Source organism: Archocentrus centrarchus, chromosome 8 (assembly GCF_007364275.1).
Source record: "Archocentrus centrarchus isolate MPI-CPG fArcCen1 chromosome 8, fArcCen1, whole genome shotgun sequence".
NCBI classification, from domain to species: Eukaryota; Metazoa; Chordata; class Actinopteri; order Cichliformes; family Cichlidae; genus Archocentrus; species Archocentrus centrarchus.
Genome location: NC_044353.1, coordinates 8023479 through 8049223, shown reverse-complemented (window position 1 = coordinate 8049223; position 25745 = coordinate 8023479). Strand labels below are relative to the sequence as shown.

Below are 25745 nucleotides of genomic sequence, written 5' to 3'. Positions count from 1 at the left end.
TCCCTGGCTGTGTGTGTTTGGGATCTGGTTGGACTCCGGTCCCTTTGAACCAGCAGACCTTCTCTAATGGAGCATCAGTAATCTGCTGAAGAGCGTCTAATCCCCGCACACATACAGAAGAACGTGCAGCCTAACAGCAGCATACGCATTTACACAAAGAGCCGTAATCTAATCTAATCCAGACCCTCTTTACTGGCTGCGAGCTTTCATCAAATATGTCACACCATTAATGACATCAGATTAATGGGAAATAAATGAAAGAGTGGAGACTTCCAGGATTAGAAACAGCTCATCAAAAGCCAAATGCCAGAAGATCTTTCCAGAGCCTTTTGTGCAGAAAGAGGCGTGCATAAACATTCTGCACCTTTTATAATTTCCCAGCAGGGAAAAAAAATGCAGTTTAATTCAATTCAATTCAATTTTATTTATATAGCGCCAAATCACAACAAACAGTCACCTCAAGGTGCTTTATATCACAAGGTAAAGACTCTATAATAATTACAGAGAAAACCCAACAGTCAAAACGACCCCCTGTGAGCAAGCACTTCGTGACAGTGGGAAGGAAAAACTCCCTTTTAACAGGAAGAAACGTCCAGCAGAACCAGGCTCAGGGAGGGGCAGTCATCTGCTGCGACCAGTTGGGGCTGAGAGAGTTTAACTAATAACAACAACGCCAGAGAACAAGACTATAAGAGTCAAGCTGGTAACGTGTGTGCTATCATAATGCTGACATGCTGATGTTAAACAGATCGTGAATGACAGCCTTAATGTGGACAGACAGATGACCCATGAATGTCTGTCAGCCTCTGAGGTACTATGATCAGAATGACTGAGGCCACTCAAAGGCACATCGGGCTCAGCTGCTGAAAACTGTGAAACAAACAAAGAAGCAAAAATAATAATGAAAACATACAGGCTTCATTTTAATGTTTTGGCTAGACACTAGATTTTCTTTGAAAGGAGCCAGCTGAGGTAGTGTGGACATCTGACTCCTCCCCAGCATACCCAGCTTAGGCCCCAGTCATACAGGCACAGAGAACAGTCGGTGACCCCACCCCACCCCACCCCCCTTTTACTCCTCAAATTGTCCATATTGTTCCTGTTTGAACCCGTTTGCTTCCTAAAGCATGTGAATAAAAAGTTTTGAAAGGAAACATTATATTTCCAGGTCAGGCGAACCGATACAACCATTAACCAACCAAGCACTGAAAAGATTTGAGTTGGTGAAATCATAATGAAAGTAATGTAATCCTCTCTACTCACATGTTACAAGTGTAGGAGAAACAGACAGGATACGTCTGAGCTGCCCAGCTCTTTAGCTGACCATCTGTCTTCTGCTTTCGGGAATCAATAGTGTCAAGAGCAAAAGAAAAAAAAGAAACTCTTTCAGGATTTTCTAGGACAGTGAGACAGCCAATTTCCCAGCCATTTCACACCTTCTGCGAAAGTGGCTGACCACCTCTGCACCCAGTGTGCACTCTGGCTCCAGCAGCACAGTAGTGGCAGGTACAGGAAATAACCTCTCGTCCAATGGAAAAAGATTTTTTTTTTTTTTTCCAAGGACTTTAAAGAGTGGCAGTCTGTGACCCTGAGAGGTGAAGCGAACTAATTCCATCTAGCCAGCATCCTGGCATTGCCACTCCCTGAGATCATCGCAGGTCTTAATGGAGTCTGCAAAGTGTGTTTGTTAAAGTGGGGGGAGGGCAGGATGTTGCAGAGAAAGTGATTTCAGAAAGGCATTTCTTAACTTCCCAGTCCTGCTTTTGCAGTTTTCCCTTTTGCATCTTTTTTTTTTTTTTTTTGGGGGGGGGGGGGGGGGGGGGGGTACTGGACCCCTGGACACATATTGTCCTATCAGTCTAATGCAGAGCATCATCTGAAGCTTTTCTTGCTTAAAACTAGTATTAGGGGACTGCATATAATCATTCACATCTCCATGCTGTGTAGTGAGATGTGCTCCCTGAAGCTGCGTTGCATTTTGTGTGCAACGAACTGCATTTTGCATTTTCTTGCTCGATGTGTCCAGGTGATACTCGCCCACTATGAAAACTGTTTTAACCAGTCTTTAAATCTGAGTCCTGGGTCCTCACTCAGGTTACAAGACATCTGCTGACAGATGGTGCCAGCTTACTCGCATCTGCTGATTCAGAGCAAACTGGAATTTTAGACGGCCAGTTCAGGCGCGATGTGGCTGAGAGCAATTTACTGGAGTTTGATGTTCTCATAGCAGGAACAGAGTACAGCAAAGGAGAGCTGTGAGGTGGACCCTTGTCTCAAGATGATAGCCTCAAGTTAATATCAGTGCTCACATATCAGCTGCTTCTCTCTCATGTAAAATCAGAAGAAGGGATACCGGTCACTGAAGTCTTACTTTTAATGTTTTATTAATCTTGGGACTTTTTTGATTTAAAAGACGAGACAAATTAATTTTAATCTAGTGCTTAGTTTTTTGAACAAAATTCATGTTTTTTGTGGGTTTGAAGATCAGGTTTATGCAAGTGGCACGCTTTCTTTTATTCATATTTAGCAGCAATCATTGCTTTGTAGCAGGATTTTTATTCCATTCTGCCAGCACTTTAGCTGACACTGGCTCTCGTGTTATATGTGCAAACTGGCACTAATATCTGTCAGTATATAAACTTCAAATGACACAGGTCGATTTATCACCTGTGCTTTGACTCGAACTCACACCACAATTTCACTTTGTGAACAGATTTAAACACTTCAGCTTTTTTCAGTGGTTATTCTTGTGAATCTGCTACAATCAGTCCCAGTTGTTCTGTTTATTTTACAATCCCATCTGTGTTAGCCCGGTCAAGTCACTTTTCTTTATATAGCACACTTAAAGTTAACCTAAAAGAGCTTTCTGGTCAAGGCAGGTGGAGCAGCATTCCAGGGATGGAAAAATACAGAGATTTACAAAGAGATAAAGAGAAAAATATGAAACATGATAACATCATAGACATGATAATGCAACGTTTTAGCTTGTTTCTGCAAATATCTTTGTTTGCATCAAAACATCATGCCTCTCCTATATGTGTGGAGAGCACACGGGCTAGCCGGGCTAACCAGCGAAGAAGAAACAGTTTACCCACTGTAGGACATTTAGAAAAGCTTAAGTATCAGTAAAGAAATAGACAGCAGACCAAAACAGAAAGAAACATACAAGCACTTTAACTTCTATTAGAACTCCAGATTCAGCTAGTAATAAATCAGCAGACTGTATATGAAGGATGGCTGCAGCCAGCCTTCAGCATGATTTAAACATTGTGTTAAACTAAGTTAACGGTTCAGCTGCATATTTTATTTTAACTTCTGTAGTTTTACTGTAGATTTTTTTTTTTTTTTTTTTTTTGCTGTGTAAACCAGAGAGTAGTGGATGGAGCAGCTGCAGAGTTTGCTTCTCTTCATGCTGCAGCTTGTCAATGAGGGGTTTTGATGAGGGGCTCCTCCAGCTGTTTCCCAGTAAATGCTTTACTGGCAACAAGCGCTGCTGATTTAGATACTAGAAAAACATTTTCTATTACTCCACCTGAGCTCACCGTCATGGTAACAGCTCCGCCTCTTTGCTCCACATTAAACTGTGACAGCATCGTCTTCACTGCTGCTGCTGTGTTCTCAGTCTTTTTGTTGAAAAACTGGGGCCTACACAGACTTAATGCTGTACTTTTTATTCATATGTGTCCTCCTAAATATTTGTGTGCTGCAGGTCTATTTTTATTTACATGGCGACAAACGAAGCATTGAAGCAAAAAAAAATTGTCAGGTTTTTTTTTTTTTTAATATAATAGAGTTATTTGAATTAACTCAAATAACTCTATTTGAGTTAATTCAAATTAATCAGTGGGGGGGGGGGGTGTAGTCACAATAGACCTAATACATACAGGAATGTATTTAATGAAGTCATAGAAACTGTAACTGAAGGTTTCCCATTAACCGTACTTGTCCCCTGCTGACCATCAGAAAGACCAGGAAGCTATGTCCATCTTTTATATACAGTGTATGATTTTTTGTTTTATTTCCTTGCCAGATATCAAAACTCAAAGCTTCTTCTGTCACATGACCGTTAAAGCCATTAAAGATTGAATCAAAATGTAAATCAAAAGTTATACAGACTAGTTAGAAGACACTAAACTGCAGCCCCTGAATCTGCCCTTTAGCTGCTGACACAAAATGTGTGATCATCCAACCAATCCCAGTTCTTCTGTTGTCTTACAGCATTTCTTAAAAGTGAAATAAAACATTCCCAAATATGCCTGGGTTTTTTCCCTCCGGAGTGGAAACCTAAATCTTCTTTCGGCACTGCGGATGAAGCTATAACTGGCCATATTAGGGCAGAAATCCACAGTCTGGCAATGTGGGCAAAAAAGGTCCACACACATACACGCACGCACGCACAGAAGTCTTCCCTTATACTTAACTGTACCTGCTTAATCACCCCCACCCCCTTGCTCGCCTGATCAACTCTCCAACCGCATCCTCGGGGAACACACTCTTCCTCTCTCTCACACGCGCGCGTGCGCGCGCACTGTCGCTCATATAGGAGGATCCCAGCAGAGAAGCGGGCAGCGAGCGGAGGAGCGCGCACCGGACCAGTTCGTTAACTTGTCCTTTCCCTGCCTCATTCTCGTGCAGGTTCAGCAGCGGCAGCGACAAACCGGACTACCGGCTTAACACGGAGACTCCTCCAGCACTCCAGACAGCTTCAGACTGGTCGTCATCGAGTCTTTGACTCTGGAGACTGCGGATTTTATCCCCGATCTTTTCCAGTGGATACCGAGAGTGCGCACCGCCTCCCCGAGATAAACTAAGTCCACTGACAATAAGTGCGCTGCTATTTGCTTTCTAGCTGGAGGGGGGAGAAAAAAAAAAATCCCTGTCCGTGAGTCAGTCCAGCTGTTTCCTCTGCCCTCCCTCCAGTTTAACTGCACCGGTCAGACTTGGAAAGAGCAACAGCCTCCGCCAGCGCATCAGTGAGGTAGGAGAGCCACATTATATATATCACGTTCTACTGTTTTCTGTGCCTGTTCTGCCAGCATAGCGGGGCCTTTATTGCAATATTACAGGCTCGCCCATTCGCGTAAAACATGGAGGGCAAACTGACCCCTAAATGAATCTGTGGATGTCATTTAGTAGAGGCGAGGCATTAAGTACACTCCTTATATATCTATGTCCTCGATAGCGTTTTTCAAGCGTACTTCACAGAGTGCAACCACACAGGCACCTTGGTAATAGGCTACATAGAACCCACGAATGTTACATAAAACTTATATTTGTCCTCTGCAGTTTCTCTTCCTCCTCCTCCTCCTCCTCCTCCTCCTCCTTTTTCGCTCTCTGGCCTCTTTTGACCCTTGTTCTGAGGACAGAAGATGCTCAGGACGAAATTTTTAGGGAAGGAGTGAAAAGTTGTGAAGATTCTAGTTTTAATGTCCCAGTTCGTGACACTGTGTTTCATTCTCTGTTCACTGTGAGTAATAAATGGATGGCAAACCTAGAATTACCTAAAGCCACAGCTGGCCATGAGAAAGTGGACCCCTGGATGAAGATATGCACGCTCAGCCTGAGAGGATGGTCTTGTTGTGTGTTTTTTTTTTTTCTTAAATGTAGTTGTTTTACACCCCTCTGTGGTCTTTTGGGTTAGGGTTAGGGTAGTCCTCTGTGTATCCATTTCATTGTGCTTATTTTTGTATGTGTTGTGTATCTCTTGGTTCTTATTGTGGTAATTTGATCTGTTACAGTTCATCTCATTTACCTCTGTGATTTTTCTCTAGTTACAGCTGTTTTTTTTTGTCTCTGTAGTTGATTTATTTCTGTCCTTTAAATTTCTTTAGTTGTTTTACACCTGTGCTGTTTTTCATCTCTGTGCATGGTTTTGTGGTTGTTATGCATCTCTTTTTTATGTTTGTCAGCTATTTGTGGTTATTTTTCATCTCTTTGCAGTTGTTTAATGCCTCTTTATTGTTGCTTTACATCTCTGTGGTTGTTTTGCTTGTCTGTATATTTTACTCTCTGTTGCTGTTTCTTTTTCTTTTTTTTTATCTCTCTCTGGTTGTTTCGTCTCCACGTATAGCCGTTTGTTTCTCACTGTGGTTGTATTTGGCGTCCTTGTGTGCGGTTTGCATCTCTTTGTCGTTGTTTCGTGTTCTGAGGCAGGCCGTGCACACCCCAGGTGTATGTGTCATCCCCACAGGATCACACATACACCAAACCACAAACATGCACACAAGCATCATTTCCACCCAGTTCAGTTCATGCCTGTATTGATCAGATTCCATTGATTGGATGTTTCCCTCATGCAGACAGGGCCCCACTAGTGTGATAACATCTGGACTGGTCCCAGCCACTTCAGAGCTCATTTGAAGGGCTGATCAGATTAGCTGGTTGTAAAGGCTCAAACATCATCTGTCAGAAGCTGGCATTTATTATCCTCAGCAGCATCTCATCCTCAGTGTAACTACAAGGAGCCTCTTCTTTCTTTCTTAGTCTCCACTCTCAGCTGGTCAGAAGAGCTCTGCCTGTTCTATTTTTAGCCTCTATTTACAATGCAGTAGCTATAGAGGCGAGAAGAGTCTCTCATTCTGTTTCCAATCATCAGTCTCTCTCTGCCTCTCACTTATCCTTCTCTGTCATATTCTTTTTTTTTTTTTTGTTCTTTGCCTTAAACTCTTTCACTCACTCTAACACATTCATCCCCCCCTTTCACCCTTGGCTTTCTATTTTAACTTTGAATCATCATCATAGCAGTCAGAGAGAGCAATTCAACATGTTAAGCATTCACAGCAGCTCACCTCACAGTGGAACCTGCTCCACTCGCTCTCTCTCTCTCTCTCTCTCTCTCTCTCTCTCTGTCTCTCTCTCTCTCTCTCACACACACACACACACACATACACACACACACACACACACACACACACAGTATATGTGAGGCAGGAAGATAGCGGTGGAGACAGGGGTAAAGGTTAATCTCTGGATGCTTTTGACCCAAATCACTATGTGACCCATATACCCTCTCTTAACCCCCACCCCCCCACCCCACTTTAACCTACACACACACACACACACACACACACACACACACACACACACACACACACACACACACACACACACACACACACACACACACACACACACACACATCTTTTTAAAAGCTTTCAGGCATACACAAATATATGACAGCCTTTTTGAGGCAGGGCCACACTCTGACTAAAGATCAACTTTTCAAGGTGCTGTGAGTTCCTGTGACAAAATACTGCAAACAGATATAAAAATATTTGATTAGAAGTTCTTAAAAGTAGTTTAGTTTTTTTTTTTTCATAAGAAAGATGTAATTAACTTGTTCTTTGTCTTTTATAATCCTGAGGAAAACCTGACCTCCATTCATGGCAAAGTGTCCCAATTTAAACTTACAGGCTGCAGTGAGCTCTGCAAAGACAGCCACACCTCAACCAAACACCACATATTGCTGCTCTGAACTGCCTTTGGTAAGAGCAAAGTTCCTGTGTCTCAAAAACAGTTTAAATAACTGACACCAGATTTTGTACAAATATTTTTCATATTCAGAGGACCAAGAGGCAGAATTGCACTGAGTTTGGTGACCTGTCAGAATAACTGCCCATGTTAAAGTTACGCCAGCTAAACATCGAGATGATAGCTGATCACCGGGACCGCGTCAGGGTGCTGGCAGGAGTGTTGTGGTGCAAGCTCTGCTGTTTGTAATTACAGCGTCACAGAGCCACCGGCATGGCTAACATAACAACATGGCAGAGGAAGGAATACTGAAAGTGCTCATGAGAAACAGGCCCAGGGGCCCATGTGGTTGAAGGGCTCATGGGCCGCAGAGAGGAACGCAAATGTAAAGTCACCGTTTAGCAAATGTGTAGGGATATCAGGGAGACTGAAAAGAAGAAATAAGTTCCAATACAGAGATGCAAAATAACTTCAAAGAGATGTAAAATTAACAAAGAAATGCAAAGTCTTTGCAAAAAATTGTACAGAAAGACTAATGATGATTTCTATGAGTTTAAAGTTGAAAGCAATTTTTCTCTGGGTCCAACCTAAGAAGAGTGCCATCTTTGCCTTTATAGAAACCGTAAAGACATGAAGCTGACACAGTTTCATTCCAGCATTTTAGTGGAAGGTTGTGCATAGCTGAAAATGAGGCAAAAACACACAAATAACAATAAAGAAGAACAAACAATACAATAAATGGCTTTAAAAAATAGAAGCCCTTGAGTCAATCCACTGAAATACGCAATGCTTTACTTTCCACATTAGTCTTAGTCAAACTGCATCAGTCTTGCAATATATCCTCCATGCATCCTGCTAGTTTATCCCACTTATCTGAGTTCATATTGAGGTAACAAAGATGTCTTTCCAATAACTACTTTGTCCATGTTCTCCTCCTGGGAGCTGGGCATGTTTCTTGCATGATGCTTATAAAAATAATCTGCATCTTGGCCTACACTCAGTATTATTCCACAGTCAGTGCAGTCCTAAAGTGGCACGCTTTCCCACCTATAACGATGCTAAAGGTTACAGCCAAGTTAAGTGCTGAGCAAATGTTTTCACACGCTCAACTCCAGTGGGAATTTTCTCACATTCCCACCGTGCTCGTTTACAACAAGGTCGTTTCCATCATTTTCAGATCCAGGTAGCTTGTTAAATTAGAGAAAATAGTGGGCAAGTTCCCATGGCCCTTTAATTCCCTCGGCTGGTACAGTAACTTGCTCCAAATGTGAAGGTGAACTGCTCTGACTGCTTTGCTGCGTGTTGCCCCGTTCGTGCAGGCGGTCACGGTTCGATGAAGCCAGCAGAACAACAGAGTCAGCAAACAAACAAACAAAAAAAAAAACAACCATCAGACTTTGTCAATTATCTGACAGTAACAACAGTGCAGTGAGCTTTAGCTGCAGAGTTTGGTTCTGGGACTTCATGCAGATAAAACCACATCCTTACTGCATCCCATGTGAACCTGAAGCTGGCTTTCTCTTAATGGCAGATGGTGTAGAGACAGAGGGGGAAAAGACTCCGGATATGTTTATCCTCTTTAGCGTAGCAGGAGAGCCTATGAGGAAGCCGGGGTCTTCCCTGTGAGAGGAAGCAGAGGAGGAATTATGAGATTGGGATCGCAATAAAGTTGACTGTGATTTCTGTGGCAGACAGGAGGAGACAGGAAACATATTAGGGAGCAGGAAAAGGAGGAAAGTGAGAATAAAGCAGAGTTCTTGATCTTTCCTGATTCAAACCCCACAGTGTAAGATATCAGCAAAGCACATAATGGTAGAGTCTTTCCATTATTTACATTGTGAGGTGTTTAAGGCTACCCAAAGCAGAGTTGTAGCAGACAAACGCATATTTACACAGTTGGGTATTCATCCCGTCCCATTCAGAGTAATTGGAGATGGCGAGAGACAGCGCAGTGGAAAAGTGATATAATAGAAAGAAGAAAAAAAAACAGCGGGCATGAAAGATGAAATTTCATTTTTGGTTTAATTAAATGATTTAATATTTGCCATTAGTAGTACAATTCATTTTTGGCATCCTTGTTCTTCCCACAAAAAAAAATTCTTTAGATCAAAGTTGTACGATTACGGGAAAAAACTTGCAAATTAATGAGAAACAAACCTGCAAATTTAAAATGTGTGTGCATGTGTGTTGCTTCACTTTTCAAGGAGTAGCTCATGTCTAGTAATAGGAAGGATGGTAGTTCAATCCCCCAATTCACCTGCTGATGCCCCTGATGCACCCATCATGATGTTAACACGTGACAGATGTGATGTTAGAAAGCTGTGTGACTGAGTGAACATGGCTCATAATAATAAAGACTGTTAATTAGCAACAACCAAATGACTTTGAAGGAAATAAATTACACCTCCTATAAATAAAACACCTCCATTGTGTTGGTGATTTTGGTGCCTTTAAGAGCATTTTAATGTCATTATTAGACTAATTTTACAGCTTCCTGTGTCTTACAGACCGTCTGAGAAGTTAGTGCTTTAGTTTGGTGAGTGAAATTCGAGTATTCGAGTATCAGATATGCTGCGCTCCAGTGTTTTTCTTATAGCGCCCCATCCAAGTGAACCAAACCAGCTCAAATAAAATCTGTGTGCAAAGCAAAATTGCAAGTTGACCGAGCCACGTATCTCTAAATTTGGCAGGTTCTCGTAAACACAGCAACAGGCTGAGACAGCAGCTGCCCTCTCTCCTGCTCCCTTTCTCTCCCTCAGCATTACCTGCAGGCAGTAAATCCGCATCAGCAGCAGAGGGAGGAGGATGCAGGGAAATGACGGGTAGTGACAGATGTCTGCGTTGGCCATGCTTTCCAAACTCCACTTGGTGTTTTCATGTCAGGAATATTGTTCAGTTTATATAGTGACTTTGCTGCTGTGGACAAGAGTCAGATTCTCAGCTACTGTATAAGCTACAATAATGGGAATAACATTTCAGCCTGGCATCATCAGTAGTATTTAACTGATGATTTAATTAAGGTTTTATTTTGTTCAAACAAAGGTCAATGTTCCTTTGTGATTTTAAAGGCTTGAGCAATAAAGGAAATCTACACTTTGCTTTCCCAGGAAAGTAGTAACAGACTGGGGAAGAGAAGATGTGGAAAAAGAGCAAGGAGGCAATGAATCAGTGGGGTAAAAAATAAAAAAAGACAATAGACAAACAGAGATAAGAAACAAAAGAAGGATGCAGGGAGGAGTGGAAAGATAGAGGGCGGTAAATAAATGTGAAAAAGAAAAACAGGTAGAAGGGATGAAGGAGACGGTGAGTGATGGAGTTAGAAGGAGGAAAGCATCCAATCCCGGTGTCGTCTCTGGGGGATGCTGCTGAAACCTGATCTCAGCCGGGAACTAGCCATCGCTCTAGCTCTCTGTGTCTAATATTGGTAAGACACACACACGTTGTCCTGTAATATTGCACCTGGTGTTTTCCTCATACCCGCAAAAGGACACACATATGCACACACACCTCACTGACTCACTGATCATGTATCTCCTCCTGTCTCTCTCTCACACTCCACCCTCAATCCAGCCTTTTGTAAAACCGCAACCTTTACCCGTCCTTCCTCTTGAATAGCGATGACGTAGTAAAGATGAAAAAAAAAGTCATGTAGCTGTTACACACGTGCCTGAGGCAACTGATGATTGATTAGTTCTGTTCCCGTGTCCTAAATATCAACTTTCAGACAGGAAAAATCATTAACTGCCAGTTATGGTTTAGTGTTGCTGAATATTGATGCTCTGGCAAGATGAATAAATATGTTTGCTGTAACGTGCCAAATTATCATGATTGTACGTTTTAGGAAATACTCACTTTCTTGCAGATACATAGCAAAGATGATTGATACTGAACGATGCATTTGAAGCTCGCCTGCCATAGGTAGTATAAAAGAGGGACGTAGAGGTCACCAGGGGACAATACCTGCTCCCTTCAGGATGATACTTTTATTTCCCAAGGACATAAATCTGCATGTTTGATTAGGCATCGTTTTTACACTTGACACCCTTCCTTTATCTGGGCTTGTAACCCCCTGAGGTTTGTGTCTCCTCCTGGTCTCAAACCTGGGAGCTTTCACATATAAGGTGAACGTGTTAACCACCAGACCATGGGTAGGCTACCGCTAGGTAACAATAGTACAGCAGTAATTTGAATCCAAAACCAGTAAGAAAACAGTTGCTTTTAAACTACGGCAGTGACACATTTTGTGTCTTCTTTCACACATGGGTGGAACAACCTGGGTTTCTGGGATGGATATTGATGCACAGCAGCATATGTTCGCTCACCTGCTGCTAAGGTGGTTGCATATTCCAAGTTGGGAAGTCATTCTTTTTACTTCGGCGTGTTCATGCGCATTAAGTTGGAATGTGGAAACAAAAAGGTTTTGACAAAGATGACGTGCTGCAGTTTATCCCTCAGACTGTTTAAATATTGTATTAATTTCCAGTCTGTGATAAATGAATATTCGTTTACTTCATTTTACTGGAAGCTTTGAACTAATCTAGGTCACACTACATCAGCAGAAACTGATGATGACAACCTACCACTGTATTACAAATAGCATAAATCTTTATGGAATATGTGAATTTCCACCACTGTCCAAAGTTTCTTACTGTCCACCAAACATTTACTTTTTTCACCTATATGAGCAGCAACTTGGCAAGTTCGGTGCCAAAATCTTTGTCCTGATCAAATTGTGTTCGCATTGCTAACTCAGAGGCCTCAGTCACACAGGTCTAGATAGTAATGACAACCTCTGGTTGCTAGGGAAAAATCTGTTTTTCCTGGCTGGCTGGTGTTACAGTGCTACAGCTGCTAGCAGATTGCCATGGTTGCCCATGGTTTGCAAGAAAGATGCCTACTTGTCAAACTTCTTCAAGTGTCACCGCTGTTCGGTGAGTGTTTGCAGACAAGTCAGCATCTTCCATGCAAACTATGGACTGTAGCAGACCTTTGCTAATGACAAAAGCAATCACAAGGAGTTTTTCATCTAGTGATGGCCAGCAAATACACATTTTCCCTATCCTAGGGGGTCATCGACTGGCCTGTGTGACTGGATCCTAACCTATTAACAGAACACAGAGGGAAGACTTAAAATATAAAGGAGTCCCTTTATATTTTAAGCTGATAACTGTCTCTCAAAGGATAGTTTTACATAAAGTTGTGCAGTCTTTATTGCATAAAACAAATGCCTTGGGTATAGTAACCAACTGGATAGTTCTTTAGCATCTAGACCATAAAGTAGTTGTCAAATTCAGGGCTGCTATTTCCTGCCTGAATATGCTCCCTCACTCACTAAACTGTCATAAAGGACCACTGCGTAGTATCAAGCATTATTCAGCGCCCCTCAAAAATACCATTGCTGTTTCTGTTCAGAAGAATCTCAACAGGATCAATTCTGAGTGCAGACTACACAAGCACTCATCTCACCCGGAGCCTCAAATGACTCATAAAGGCACGCACAGGGGTACACAAACACAAGCACACACACACACGAGAGGGGCCGAGTATTACTGAGAGAGTAGAGTGGACACATAGCGTGGGAGGGGAGTAAGGGAGAGCAGGAGGGAGGAACGGAACAAAAAAGACGCAGCAGAAGAAAAAGAAGACACCGCTGTTGTGCAGAGTTTACCGCTGATATTTCTGGCTTTCTTGGCCTCAGCGTCCTGTAACAGACATCAACGCTGCACTGTTAATTATTTGTAAATCAGATCTTCTATACAGGTACAGATGTAGGTGCAAATTCAGCCTGTTTCAAAATACATTTCACCCTGAGTGCCACGCTGGGTTATGTAAAGTCCTGAACATACTGTGTTTAAAGGAACAGGTCTTTTTTTTTTTTCAGAGTGAGATCACTGACGATGTGGCTTTCATGTTCACCGTTATCTATCTAGAGTCACATTTTAGATCATTCATTTTAGATCTACTGTCCGAAATAAGTCCAAAGCATTTGAGATGTGCTTAGTCGAGCATAAAGTAGGGACTGCTTTGCTCAACTGTTTCAGTCCTCTTGAATAACACTTGGCAAAGTAGCATGAAGAAGAAAGACTTACGTAACAAAAAAATTACTTTAACATTGTATTAAAGTAAAATTAAAGTGACCCAAATATGTTAATAAAATGGTTAACATTACATGTTCTCTTTTTACTGTTACAGTCTATTTTTTTTGCAATCTGTGGTTACATAAACATCCCTTTGCATTTAGCTTGCTAGCATTGGTTATACTCCAGCAGGTATGTAGGCTGCTGTACATATAGCTCAGAGTGGACTCGTTTCACAGTGAGTTGATGTACGGGTGGCATCTTCTCCACCACATAACCAGGACCAAATTAAATGGTAGCCATAACAGTAACCAGTTACTTCAATGAAGACATAAATAGCAAGTTAGTTGAGTTACACTCAAACACTGCTAATGGGAGACATGATAGTGAAATACAGTAGTTGGCCCTCACCTGTCAGTTATATCTTATGTCATGATAAAATATGCCACTGTTTTGTCTTCACAGGAGCGATTCTGTCTTTAGCTAACTGCATTTCCTCCTTTCATGGATGAAATGGATATGACCTGCAGCGCATATTACTGATGCATTAGTTTCTACCGGTTGCATAAAAGAAGTGCTGATCACATTATGTTGCATGGATGGAACAGACTGTGTAATTGCATATAGTTTTAGAAACTTATTACAAGATTTGCAAGGGAGAAAAAAACTTTGGAAAGAAGATCGATCTGACCAGTTTTGCACTGATGCTAGGAACCTGTGCTGATGAAAAGAGTGGGACAGTTCCCAAACATGCTGATAGCGGCTATCAGGAACCTGAAATTCAATTATGCCTTTCAGTACTCAAGATGTGCCTCACAGAGTGAGGTTTGGTGCTGCACATGTGCACACAATAGTACAGGAGAAAGGTTAGGCTGATGGGATGGGGAGGGAGAACTGGGACACGGCGCAAGTACATGCTGTCCTGTTCCTTCTTTTGGGGTAATAGAAGCGAAACTTTTCTAACCTTAGTATGAAATTATCAAAGTATTCATTAAAGCCATGGAAGTGGAAACATGAACCTCAACGAACACAAAAGAAATCAACTGAATGTATCCTGTAGAGTTAAGAGTTTGTCAGATTTTTGGCAGCACTTGGTCGTACTCTATGAATTTAACAGCCTCTGTTCTCCTTCCTGTAGGTGGAATCGCTAAGCAGCAGTTATAAATCAGATGTACTTCGTGGTGTTCTTGCTGCAGGGCACAGATGTATCGAGCGTGTCTGCCTGCTATTTAACAGTGTTTTATATAAATCTAACTGTGGCCTCCTCCCACTTTGTGCAGGCAGAAAAGCCCTACAACAAGCTGCAGCCATGGATGAGATGGACCTGCCCCAGATGAAGAAGGAGGTGGAGAGCCTCAAGTACCAGCTGGCCTTCAAAAGAGAGAAGTCCTCCAAAACAGTGACTGAGTGAGTAGTTACTGCACTGAGTAGCTGCACAGAGTTCAAGACCCTAAAATCAACTGTGCACAAGAAAATATAAATAGCTCTGAGCCTTTGAGACTGAAAGGGGGGAAGATGTTTGTTTTAGCTAAATACACTGAACACGCTGGCAACTGCATTTGCTGTGGACTAAACATGAAGTTTCAGCTAGAAGCGATTAGCATAGTCTAGCTGTTGCTTTCTGTGTAGTGTAACTAATTAATTCAGTATAGTTCTCAAAGGTGTTTCTTCAGTAGATTGTTATTATAAATTAGCACTAGTTCATACATAGTTTTAAGGTCCAGTTCATCAGCATACGCTAGACAACACAGTCTCAACTCATGTCCCCTCACTGCTTTTTGACGTTTGTCTCTGCCCTCATCATCAGCAAATGGGGTTAAATCAGAAGACAAACCAGGTGCTCGTATGAAGCATAATTTGAATATATGCAGGGAACACTGAAATCTCACATCTTGGTGAATGAAATGTTCGAGCTGAAAATCTTTACTGAAATACGTTCTATGTTGAGAGTAGAGTGATCATAATCATCAACTTTTTTTGATGGATTCCCAATCACACCACAAATCAAAGATAAAATTGAAATCACAGCCTGATCCAGCTTGCATCATCAGTGTAATGTCTGGGCATGCTCCCGATGAAATGTCGTATGGTGTCTGTGAGCTACTGGATGCTATTTGGCAGCATCAGATGCACCAATACTTAATGTCCCAGAGGTTCTCAGTTGGATCAGTGGCTTTGTCACCAAGGGCCACATGAGGCTGGGCAATGTCCTGCACCAGGAGGAACCAAGTCCCACTGCAGCAGCATAAAGTGTGACAGTGTGTCTGAGAATTTCATACCGGTACCTAACAGCAGTCAGGGTACTGTTGGCTAGTGCATGGGAGTATGTGCAACCCTACAAGGGCGTGTCTCCCCAGACCATCAATGACCCACAGCCAAACCTGTCAAGCTGGCTCCACTCTTTCACGTCTGTCACATGTGTTAAGTGTGAACGTGCTGTCATCTGTGAAGAGGATGATGCATCAGTGGTGGACCTGCCAGTTCTGGTTTTCTCTGGCGAATGCTAGTTGATCTGCATGTTGCTAAGGTTGTGAGCACAGGTCCCACTAAAGGACTTCGGGACTTTACGCCCTTCTCACTGAGTCTGTTTCTGAAGCGCTTGGAAAAACATGCATATGGTTACCCTGCTGGAGGTCATTCTGCAAAGCTCTGGCAGTGTCCCTGAGCAGATCCCGGTTCTGCTGCTGGTTTGATGCCAGTCTACAGCCCTGCTCCTGTTATCTCCTCCACGCTCTTGAGATTTTGCAAAGACAAAGTAAACTTTCTTGTGATGGTCTCCATCCTGGAGGAGCTGGACTACCTGAACGGGCTGCAGGTACAGTCTCACGCTGCCAGCAGTGACAAGGACACTTGCAAAAAAGCAAAACTAGAGCAAACTCAGTTGGGAGGGATAAGGAGAGAGAACAATGATCTGAGGCTACAACCTGCAAAATCCTTCCCTTTTTGACGGTTGTCTTGCTGTTGCCTCTCCAGTGCACTTGTTGTCGCTTTCAGTTGCACCAAAGCAGGTGAAATGGATTCATAATGGCATAGGCAGCTATATCAGTTAATATAAAAGCCTATTTTTCTGTGAAACTCAAAAACGAAGCTTTCTGTAACCTTGTTTCTAAAAAAACCTGAGATGCCGTATGAAATGTTAGATGTTAGATTCAACTCATTGTCATTGTGCACACAAGGCACACAACGAAACGATCTTTCCAGATCACTCATCCAGAGACGAGCATCTGCGGTCATGCAGCCAGAGACCGGCGCTACCATATATAAAAATACACAGTTTAGCATTGCACTGTTTTTACTGTTTTGAATTTGATGCCAGCAGCATGTTTTAGAAAGTTGGGACATGGCAACAAAAGAGCAGAAAAGCTGACGGCTTCAAATTCAAAATCAAAACTGCCCTCCCTGTTTCTGATTCCACATCAGAACCAGGGTTACTTGCAGAAGTGTAATTAGTTACTTATGGCTGTTCAGTTTCTCCTTGTCCCTTTGCTTTATACGGGAAAGAGGACAGAGGACAGATTGTGGTAAGACTATACCTCAAGAATTTAAAAAATGCCCCTCTCTGTGTTTTTCTCTCCACAAAGTTTGGTAAAGTGGATAGAGGATGGTGTCCCAGAGGATCCCTTCCTGAACCCGGAGCTGATGAAGAACAACCCGTGGGTGGAGAAAGGAAAATGCATCCTTCTTTAGATTTAACCATTTGATGACCCTTCAACTTCAGCACACACCCTACAGATGACCCCACCCCACCCCACCCCACCCCACCCCCCGAAGCTGACCCTCCCCGTCCTGTGAACGCACTGGCAGGACAGCGCTTCCTAACCTCTCACCGTGAATGTACAACTGCTGGCATACCCAACCCTTTCCCAAACACACACACACACACACACACCCCAAGGGCACCAAAATACACACTGACAGAGACGCACATTCACACATATAACACTGCAAGTTTAATCCTGCCACGGCAATGCGTCATTTTTATGATATATGACGGAAATGATCAATACTTGTACTACGTCTTTGTATGAATATATGGCAACTTTTATTCCTGCAGCTGCCAGTCACAAGCTATTTCTCTGCAGTTTTTTTTTTAACTAAAGTTTCTAGTGTGTGCAATGGAGTCACATTCTCAATGCCAGACTGACTGTTTGGGGAATTTAGTTTCACACTGGAGATGACTGCCATTAAAATATGTAGAGTCAGACCCCTTTAAACTTAGTTAATAGATTATATAAGATCCATAAGAACCTATAGTGATTTGTAAATAAACAGAGATCACATACACACACATGAGGATCAACTTTTCATGTGTATATATATATATATATATATATATATATATATATATATATATATATATATATATATATATATATATATATATATTTTTTTTTTTTTTTTTTTTTTTATTGAGAACCATTTTTTGGCCTCCAAATACAAGTTAATACACTAATATATAGCACGTCTCCATTAGCTAGATGACCATTAGCATCACCGTTAGCCAGATCACCAATGTGATGGTGATGCAGCTTCCTTTTCCTGGGCTTACATATAAGTCGGTTCCAGCTTTATTCCAGTGCAGAGGATGATGGTGATGTATCTGCTGAAAATGGCATAAAAAGGAGAATTTGTCCTTTAGAAAATCATCCATGTGCTAACACAAAGATAGAGATGAAACATGTTTTATGCGCCACTTTTCAAGATTATTTACGTAGACAGAGTTCACTTCATCTTAAGTGCATGCCCATTTAGCTTTTTCAATATCCTATAGCCATCCAATCCATCAAAGATGCATGAAGTGACTACACAGGAGGCATAGCTTCAGCAGCACATTAGCATTTGTCTGTGTGGTTATGTGCATTAAGTACAGGAAAATAAATGTAAAAATACGCTTTGGGCTGCAAAGTATATCACAAATAGAATGCAATCTGTTGTGCTGCCTGTGTGGGCAGCTGGAATGGTTGAGTGTATCTTTTTTTGTATCTTTCTCCATATTCAAAGCATCAGCTTGGGGGCAGCTGTAGTCCATTACATGAGTATGCAGCAGGCCATGACGGATATCCTATCCCACTATAAATTGCAAGTCTTTATAGGTTCTCATGGTGCACACAGATCACTAACAGGCTATATATTCTATGTTAATCACAAGTATAATCGACAGTTACAGATTAGACTTTCGAAGACAAGAAAGGTTCATTTTAAGGATTTGAAATGTGGAAACAAACCTATAAATGGTCTAAAGTGCCAGTATGGTTGACTCTGTGTGAAATGTTTGTCAGAATGGCCACACTCGAATGCAGGGTGAAATCTGTATAATGGCGCACACTTTCTGACAGCCTTTTTCTCTGAGGCATTCGCAGCGTTCGGCTCGGTTAAGCTCTCGCACAAGAAAAGTGGCAAAAGTAACAGAAGAGTGAAAAAAAAAATAAACCGGAGACAAGTTCAAACTCTGCTTACTTCTCACATCCACACACTCGACCAGTGTGAAACTGGTGTACTTGTAAGCTTCGAGAGTCGGGGGATGGGTCGATGATGCGGGGGCAGACCACCTTTTGCTTGAAACATGCTGACACTTTATTACAACACGTGAAACATTCAGAAAACATCAGACTAAATTTATAGCCAGTGCCCAAACTCGAGTCTTTGCATGAACCCAAAGAGCTCTCACAGCCAACCTTCTCAGTGTGACTCCTGCAGGGTTTTCATGTGTAGTTTTTAAAATAGCCCTTAAGCACGGCTGTCCCGTCGAGTTCTGCGAGCAGCGTTGTTTTGCTCCAGCGTCACTGAGTGAGCGAGTGTCATAGCAACTCTGTTTGTGTTGTCAGAGCAGAACGACACTCTGGGTCTCTGGAGGGCTTTGAGTTCCTTCTCCTCCGTAGCTACAGCCCCTAAAGGCTACTCATAAGCACACACACACACACAACAAACATTAAAAAACGAACACAGTAAGTCATATGCACATATTGTCTCGTTTGACACATGTACAGACAGACCCCTTTAACTTATTAACTTATTTATTTATTTATTGATGAGACCTGGTCTTCACCTTCAGTTTTTCCGTTCCTGTGTTTCCGCTCGCTCCTCCTCATACTCCCAACTTTAAAGATGAAACTACAAAACGACCAAAAAACGACTACTTCACCTTGCCGGATCACCATCTAACTACTGCCTTGCACACAGTTTCCTTAAAACGAGAATGTAAATATGTGGCATGACCTCCAAACATCACCACTGACTGAAGAGCTGGCAGCGGGTGTGCGTGCATGCGACTGTAACTGTGTGTTTATGCGTGCATATTTTAGTAAATAAATTTGGACATTAGGCTCCCATGTGGATTGTAAGGCACACACACAGCTGCATCACATAGACACACACACACACACACACACACACAGGCAGGCCCGAGGAGGAGTAGATCAACAGAACACACACTCACACACACTGCTTAGTGAGAATGTGTATGCGGGGAGGTGTAGCGAGGATGTGGGATTCTCTGAAGGACGTGGGACAGCGGAGCCTCACATCATCTCAGTGCTGCAATGAATCTCTTTTATGTGCTCTATGTTTGGATGGATCTGCAAGCTTTTAGTTTCAGATTTTAAAAACTAAATTAGAACAATTATTAAACCTGAAGTTCTTACTTCCTGTGAGCATGTGTGCGAGTCGGGAAGATAGCATCCACTGTTTCTGATGCTCTAAAGTTTTGACACTGTCTCCAGGAAAGCCATAGACGCTGCAGACTGAAACTAAAGTAAAAAAGTGCATGAGAGGACTTGTGAGTCTGCCTGTCCCTCGTCCGTTTTTCTGTCTAGCTACTGTAACTTTTACTCGTTTGGTTTTTTATATACTCTGAACGTGGGTATGTGTGTATGTTATAACTACTATAATGACAACATAAAACCTTGTCTAAATATCTAGCAACATATTCCTCGTGAGAGTGCTTTGGAAAAAATATTATGCATCGGATCAAAATTCCTAGTGTAACGATGGCAACGAGCAATAAATTGTAGATCATTTTTTTATTGAATGTTTTACAAAAACATTTATCTTACTGAATAAAGTAGAAGATTTTTAGACAGCTTGATTGTCTTGACTGGTTTTTATGTGTTTTGTGTTTATTTATAGAATCCACACATATCTACAGTAGCATTATATGAGCATTATATCACACTGAATAATAAAAAAATGAGTCAGTCTACAGTTAAGCATTTGATGGATGGATGGATGGATGGATGGATGGATGGATGGATGGATGGATGGATGGATGGATGGATGGATGGATGGATGGATGGATTATTATTCTCCATACACTCTACTAGTAGTGGATTCTGCTGAGCACTTTTGTTACTCTGGAATTTACATTTGTGTGTGTTGGGTTGCGATGCAAAAATCTGATTGCAAATGCATTTAAGATCACCTAGAAATGCTATTAGGATGCACTTTACAACAATCACACCATGTTTTTTTGTTTTTCTGTCCAGACTGCCGTACTGATGAGCTGGATACAGTCTAGAAATGCCAAAAAGTTTGGGCTGTAATTCAAATCCTGCTATGATACGCTTATCAATAACTGGAGCATTTAGACCTGATTTTTCAAGACTTCCATCATATTAAAATATAGTATTTTCAAAATTCTATGACACCAGTGACCTTGATTTTCTTTTACCACTATAGCCTCAGTAAATGCTGAAGTTACCAATTTAATCACCCCCATGTGGATTTTAGCAACTTGTCAGTCATGTCACCCCATGCACTGCACCTGCCAGCAAGGCTGACAGTGGCTGACTGCAACAAACCAGGTATATGAATAAAAATACACCTGCACCTGCATTTCAAAGACCAGAAGGAAGTGTGTGTGTGTGTGTGTGTGTGTGTGTGTGTGTGTGTGTGTGTGTGTGTGTGTGTGTGTGTGTGTGTGTGTGTGAGAGAGAGAGAGAGAGAACAGGGGTCATCAGCTCATCAGACCACAGCCATTTCTACTGAAACTGAAACTAATGGAGCTACATTTCTCACTAGAAGTGCATTTGAAAATCTTTTGTTCTGTATTAATATAATTTAGTTATTTGAGTTATTTTACTTTGTTTGATAGAATTCTTTTCAACATTTAACATGACAAATAGAACTGGTAAATAATTATGTGTCATCTTCAGGGGGACACATGCAGTTTACCAAATGTCCTGACAATACTGTTTGTTAAACAGTTGTTGAACCATTTTACTCATAAAGCAAACAAATGTTTAAGGCCTCAGTCACACAGATATAGAGGCCGCTCAGCAATTAGTTGTGAATACATGTAATTGGCAAGCAGTTGCTGGAGTTTGCTGCCTGTCACTAGGTAATACTGGTGCTACATCAAAAACCTTATTGTGATTTCTTTGATTGCTGGGCAATTGCCACAGTCACCTGTAGTTTTCATGGAAGTCACCAACTTGTCTGCAAACACTCACCAACCACTCACTGAGGTGTAGCTTTAAAAAAAAAAAAGCTTTAAAAAGTGTGATGCAAACCGGAACTGCACAATGTCTGCCTTCAAAGTAAAAGTTTTACCTTACAGCTGTAACCAATACATTTCAAAAGGCGCAACTTTTCACAGTTTCACTACCACTCAGCGAGAAGTTGGCAAGTGGTTGCAGACAAGTTGGTGTGTTCCATGCAAACCATGGGCAACCACAGACAATCTGCTCACAACCAAAGCAAAGAGGTTTAGGAGGTTTAAGGAGGTTTTGAATGTAGCATCATATACCTCTTTGCCACCAGTTTACCTAACAACTACTGGCAACCTCCAGCCACCACTTTCCAACTAATCAGGGAATAAACATTTTTCTCCGGTGACCTTCTGACCTCCTCTGAGCCTGCACGGCAGGGGCTTTCACAATTTCACAGCAACAATTTCACCAACCGCTCAAGGAATACACATTTTTCACAGGTGACTTGGGCGTCGCTGATCGGTCTCCAGGCCTGTGTAACCGAGGCCTAACTTGTGGTGGATGAAGAAAAAGTCAAGTGAACAAAGATGAGATGACCAAGCACTGATTCTCTGCAGAGTATGAATATCTGTTCCGCATTTCATGGCAATCTGACCAATATTTGGTGAGGTGAGATTGGACCAAAGCACCTACATCCTTAGGAGACTTCCTTGACAGCACGGGTGATGCATTTTTTCTGAATTTTGAATCAGAAAATCCAAATCTTTTTCCATAATATGATGATTTTTTTTCCCAACCAACTGCTTATTTACATATTCAGTTCTTACAGTGAAATTACACCATGAGAGCACTTAGACCAATCCAGAATGGTAAAGCTGTTGAACTGAAAACCAAAACAGTAACAGTAGACAATTCAATGATAAGCTCCATTAACATATAAATATGTTACCTAGGCTATTTATTGTAGAGAATTTATACTGTAAATGCATAACTATGCAGGTAATTCTGATAATGTCACCCCGTTAGCACTATATTCACTTTTGCAATAGGATTTTCATAGTTCTGCATGCATCTGTCAGTTTTTAAGGCTCAAAACAGTAAAGTTTTAACAAAGGCAAAATCGTGCACGCATCCCTCAACTCAGGAGGAACTGTTGGGAAGGGATGCAGTAGAAAAAGGTAAAGTGTTGCATAGGCAGAAGACACAGATACTATGAGTCCATAAAACACTTAAATGTCACATTCAAAGCATGTTTTACGTGTGAGAGGGAGGAAGGGAAAGCATCGTGCACACTGTCACAGGCACGGTTATCTGCACAGAAGGAGACAAGTGTTTTTGTGAATGAGCACTGAACCGGCGTGACACAAAGAAACATTCTGTAATTGCACATTCAGAAAGACTGGCAAAGATATTTTGTGCGCACCGTCAGCTGTTTGAAGCATCTCATCAGCATGAAAGGAGGGACGGCCTTTTGACAACAAGTCCTTCTCCGTTGGACATTAGAGCCCGCTTTGCAAGTCACTGTTAAAACAGAGCGTGGCGACCCATCTGCAACATCTGAATCTGAGAGACAGAGGAGGGCTGGCTACGTGTGTATGTGTGTCACAGCCAAGTTTTTTTGTATGTGTTTTGAGTGGGCTCAGAGGGGGTGACATGGAGAGGGGAGTCTTGTCAGTGAGTTCCTACACAAAGAAGATAAAGCTACTAATGGCCTGGGTTTCCTCTAATGGAACGCTGTGTGTGCATGTGTGTGTCTGTGTGCGAGTGTGTGCATGCGTCAACAAAGCTGCATTCAAAGCATCTCTTATTCATGGCTGCATTACAGCATTCAGGCCTGGGCTTTCTGTCTTTTCTATTTACAGCTCCCCCTCTCTGTCTTTACATGTGGGCATCTCTTCACTTACGCCTACTGTTTTCAGGCTGCAGAGCTGCGCTGATCAGCCCCATGTGTATTGATGAAAGATCCACTCTGCTTCTCCGGCGTCCCCGCACCTCAGCCCACCTAAATCACTGCTGTGAGGGTGAACACGGCCTGATTTTTCTACGGATGTTTTATATAACATAAGGGAAGTTGTTGTTAGCTGAAGTCGTGAAGCTTTTTGCACAGTAATGGACGCATTGACTGTATCTACAATACAATTAAACTGTGATTTGGCTGGTCTATTTACTCAAGTTCTATTCAAGGTACTTCATGAAATACTTTTACCTAACTACATTCAGGCTAGAGTTAAATTAAAGAAAAAAAATCAACATTTAGTTTTGTCTGTAAAAATGCCACTTATATTAAATGCAGTGGTTATTTTTTTGCCAGTATGGATTAAAATTCTCTTTGTATTGCTTTTGCATTATTTCCATTTGCCTTTCAGCCAAAGTGTTCTGATCACATCTAAATAAGTGGTACCCTCTTCTGGTGAAAAGAGGGTAAAACACTAAAAGAAAAAAAATGTGCACTCACCGGTCAATTTATTTGATCATACTGGGTTGGGCCCACGTTTGCCTTCAGAACTACATGAATTCTTCATTGCATAAATTCAACAAGCTGCTGGAAACATTTTTCAGAGATTTTGGTCCATATTGATCTGACAGCATCACACAGCTGCTGCAGATTTGTCAGCTGCGCATCCATGATGAGAATCTCCTGTTCCACCACATCCCAAAGGTGCTCTGTTGGATTGAGATCTGGTGACTGTGGAGTGCAGTGAACTCATTGTCATGTTCAAGAAACCAGCTTGAGATGATTTGAGCTTTGTGACATGGTGCGTTATCCTGCTGGAAGCAGCCATCAGAAGATGGGTACACTGTGGTCATAAAGGGATGGACACGGCCAGCAGCAATACTCAGGCAGGCTGTGGTTTTTAAATCATGCTCAGTTGGTACTGAGGGGCCCAAAGTGTGCCTCAAACCACTACACCACCATGAACAGGCTGAACTCTCAATAAAAGGCGGGATGGAGCCATGCTTTCATGTTGTTTATGCCAAATTCTGACACAACTATCTGAATGTCGCAGCAGGCCAGGCAACATTTTTCCAATCTTCCATTGTCTCTATTTTGGTGAGGCCAGTTTCCTGTTCTTAGCTGACAGGACCAGCACCCAGTGTGGTCTTCTGCTGCTGTAGCCCAAAGTTCAACGAGTTGTGCATTCAGAGATGCTCTTCTGCATATCTTGGTTATTCCAGTGAGACAGATGCCTGCTTGGAAGCCTGAAAACTTTCCAAATAAGTAGTTGTTCACTGATCCACTGAATACTCCAGGTGTCAACATGTGAATTTTATACTGGAAGAAAGCTTATGAGCATCCTGATATATTTAATCAGTAGTGTTAGAAATGAAGTATTATATTTATTGTGTTTCTTGCAGGGTTTGTTGAATTTATTGGTCTTCTCTTCACTTCATGCTTGAATCCCATAAGAAGCAAGTCAAGCCATTTGGCAGCCATTTTGAAATGTCTCTTAGTACTGCAGTGTTTCTTGATACTTTAGAATGAATATATTTTGCCATGTGCTTTCCAACTAAGTATCTCATCTATTATTACCCAAAAATATGTTTTCATGTAATCTTTCAATATCGACCCCATGTATTTGAAACTTAACGTGTGTATTTAATCTGCTATTTCCTATTATTATTTTAGCTTTTATAAAGCCAGAGCTTTAATTTATTCATACCTGCAGTTATCACTTCCAATAAATGCTGCAAATCATCAGCAAAACAAAAAATATTCGTGTCACTGGCAAACAGGACGAGTTTTACTGCTTTTAACATGTTACATTGTCAT

The 25745-nt window shown here is 41.7% G+C and overlaps 1 protein-coding gene across 1 annotated transcript; it reads left to right on the top strand.

Moving 5' to 3' along the window:
• The first annotated feature begins 4553 nt into the window (after positions 1-4553).
• Positions 4554-17287, top strand: gng13b (guanine nucleotide binding protein (G protein), gamma 13b). The gene is made up of 3 exons (XM_030736222.1): positions 4554-4978; positions 14828-14954; positions 17129-17287. The coding sequence occupies exons 2-3, from the start codon at positions 14857-14859 to the stop codon at positions 17232-17234; spliced, it is 204 nt and encodes a 67-aa protein (XP_030592082.1). The 5' UTR covers positions 4554-4978; positions 14828-14856; the 3' UTR covers positions 17235-17287.
• Positions 17288-25745: the final 8458 nt, after the last annotated feature.

Excerpts from the sequence above, each read along its gene's own strand:
- gng13b (XM_030736222.1), top strand. The coding sequence starts at position 14,857 with ATGGATGAGATGGACCTGCCCCAGATGAAGAAGGAGGTGGAGAGCCTC. Across the intron at positions 14,955-17,128 it reads TCCTCCAAAACAGTGACTGA|TTTGGTAAAGTGGATAGAGG; the intron begins GTGAGTAGTTAC and ends CTCTCCACAAAG.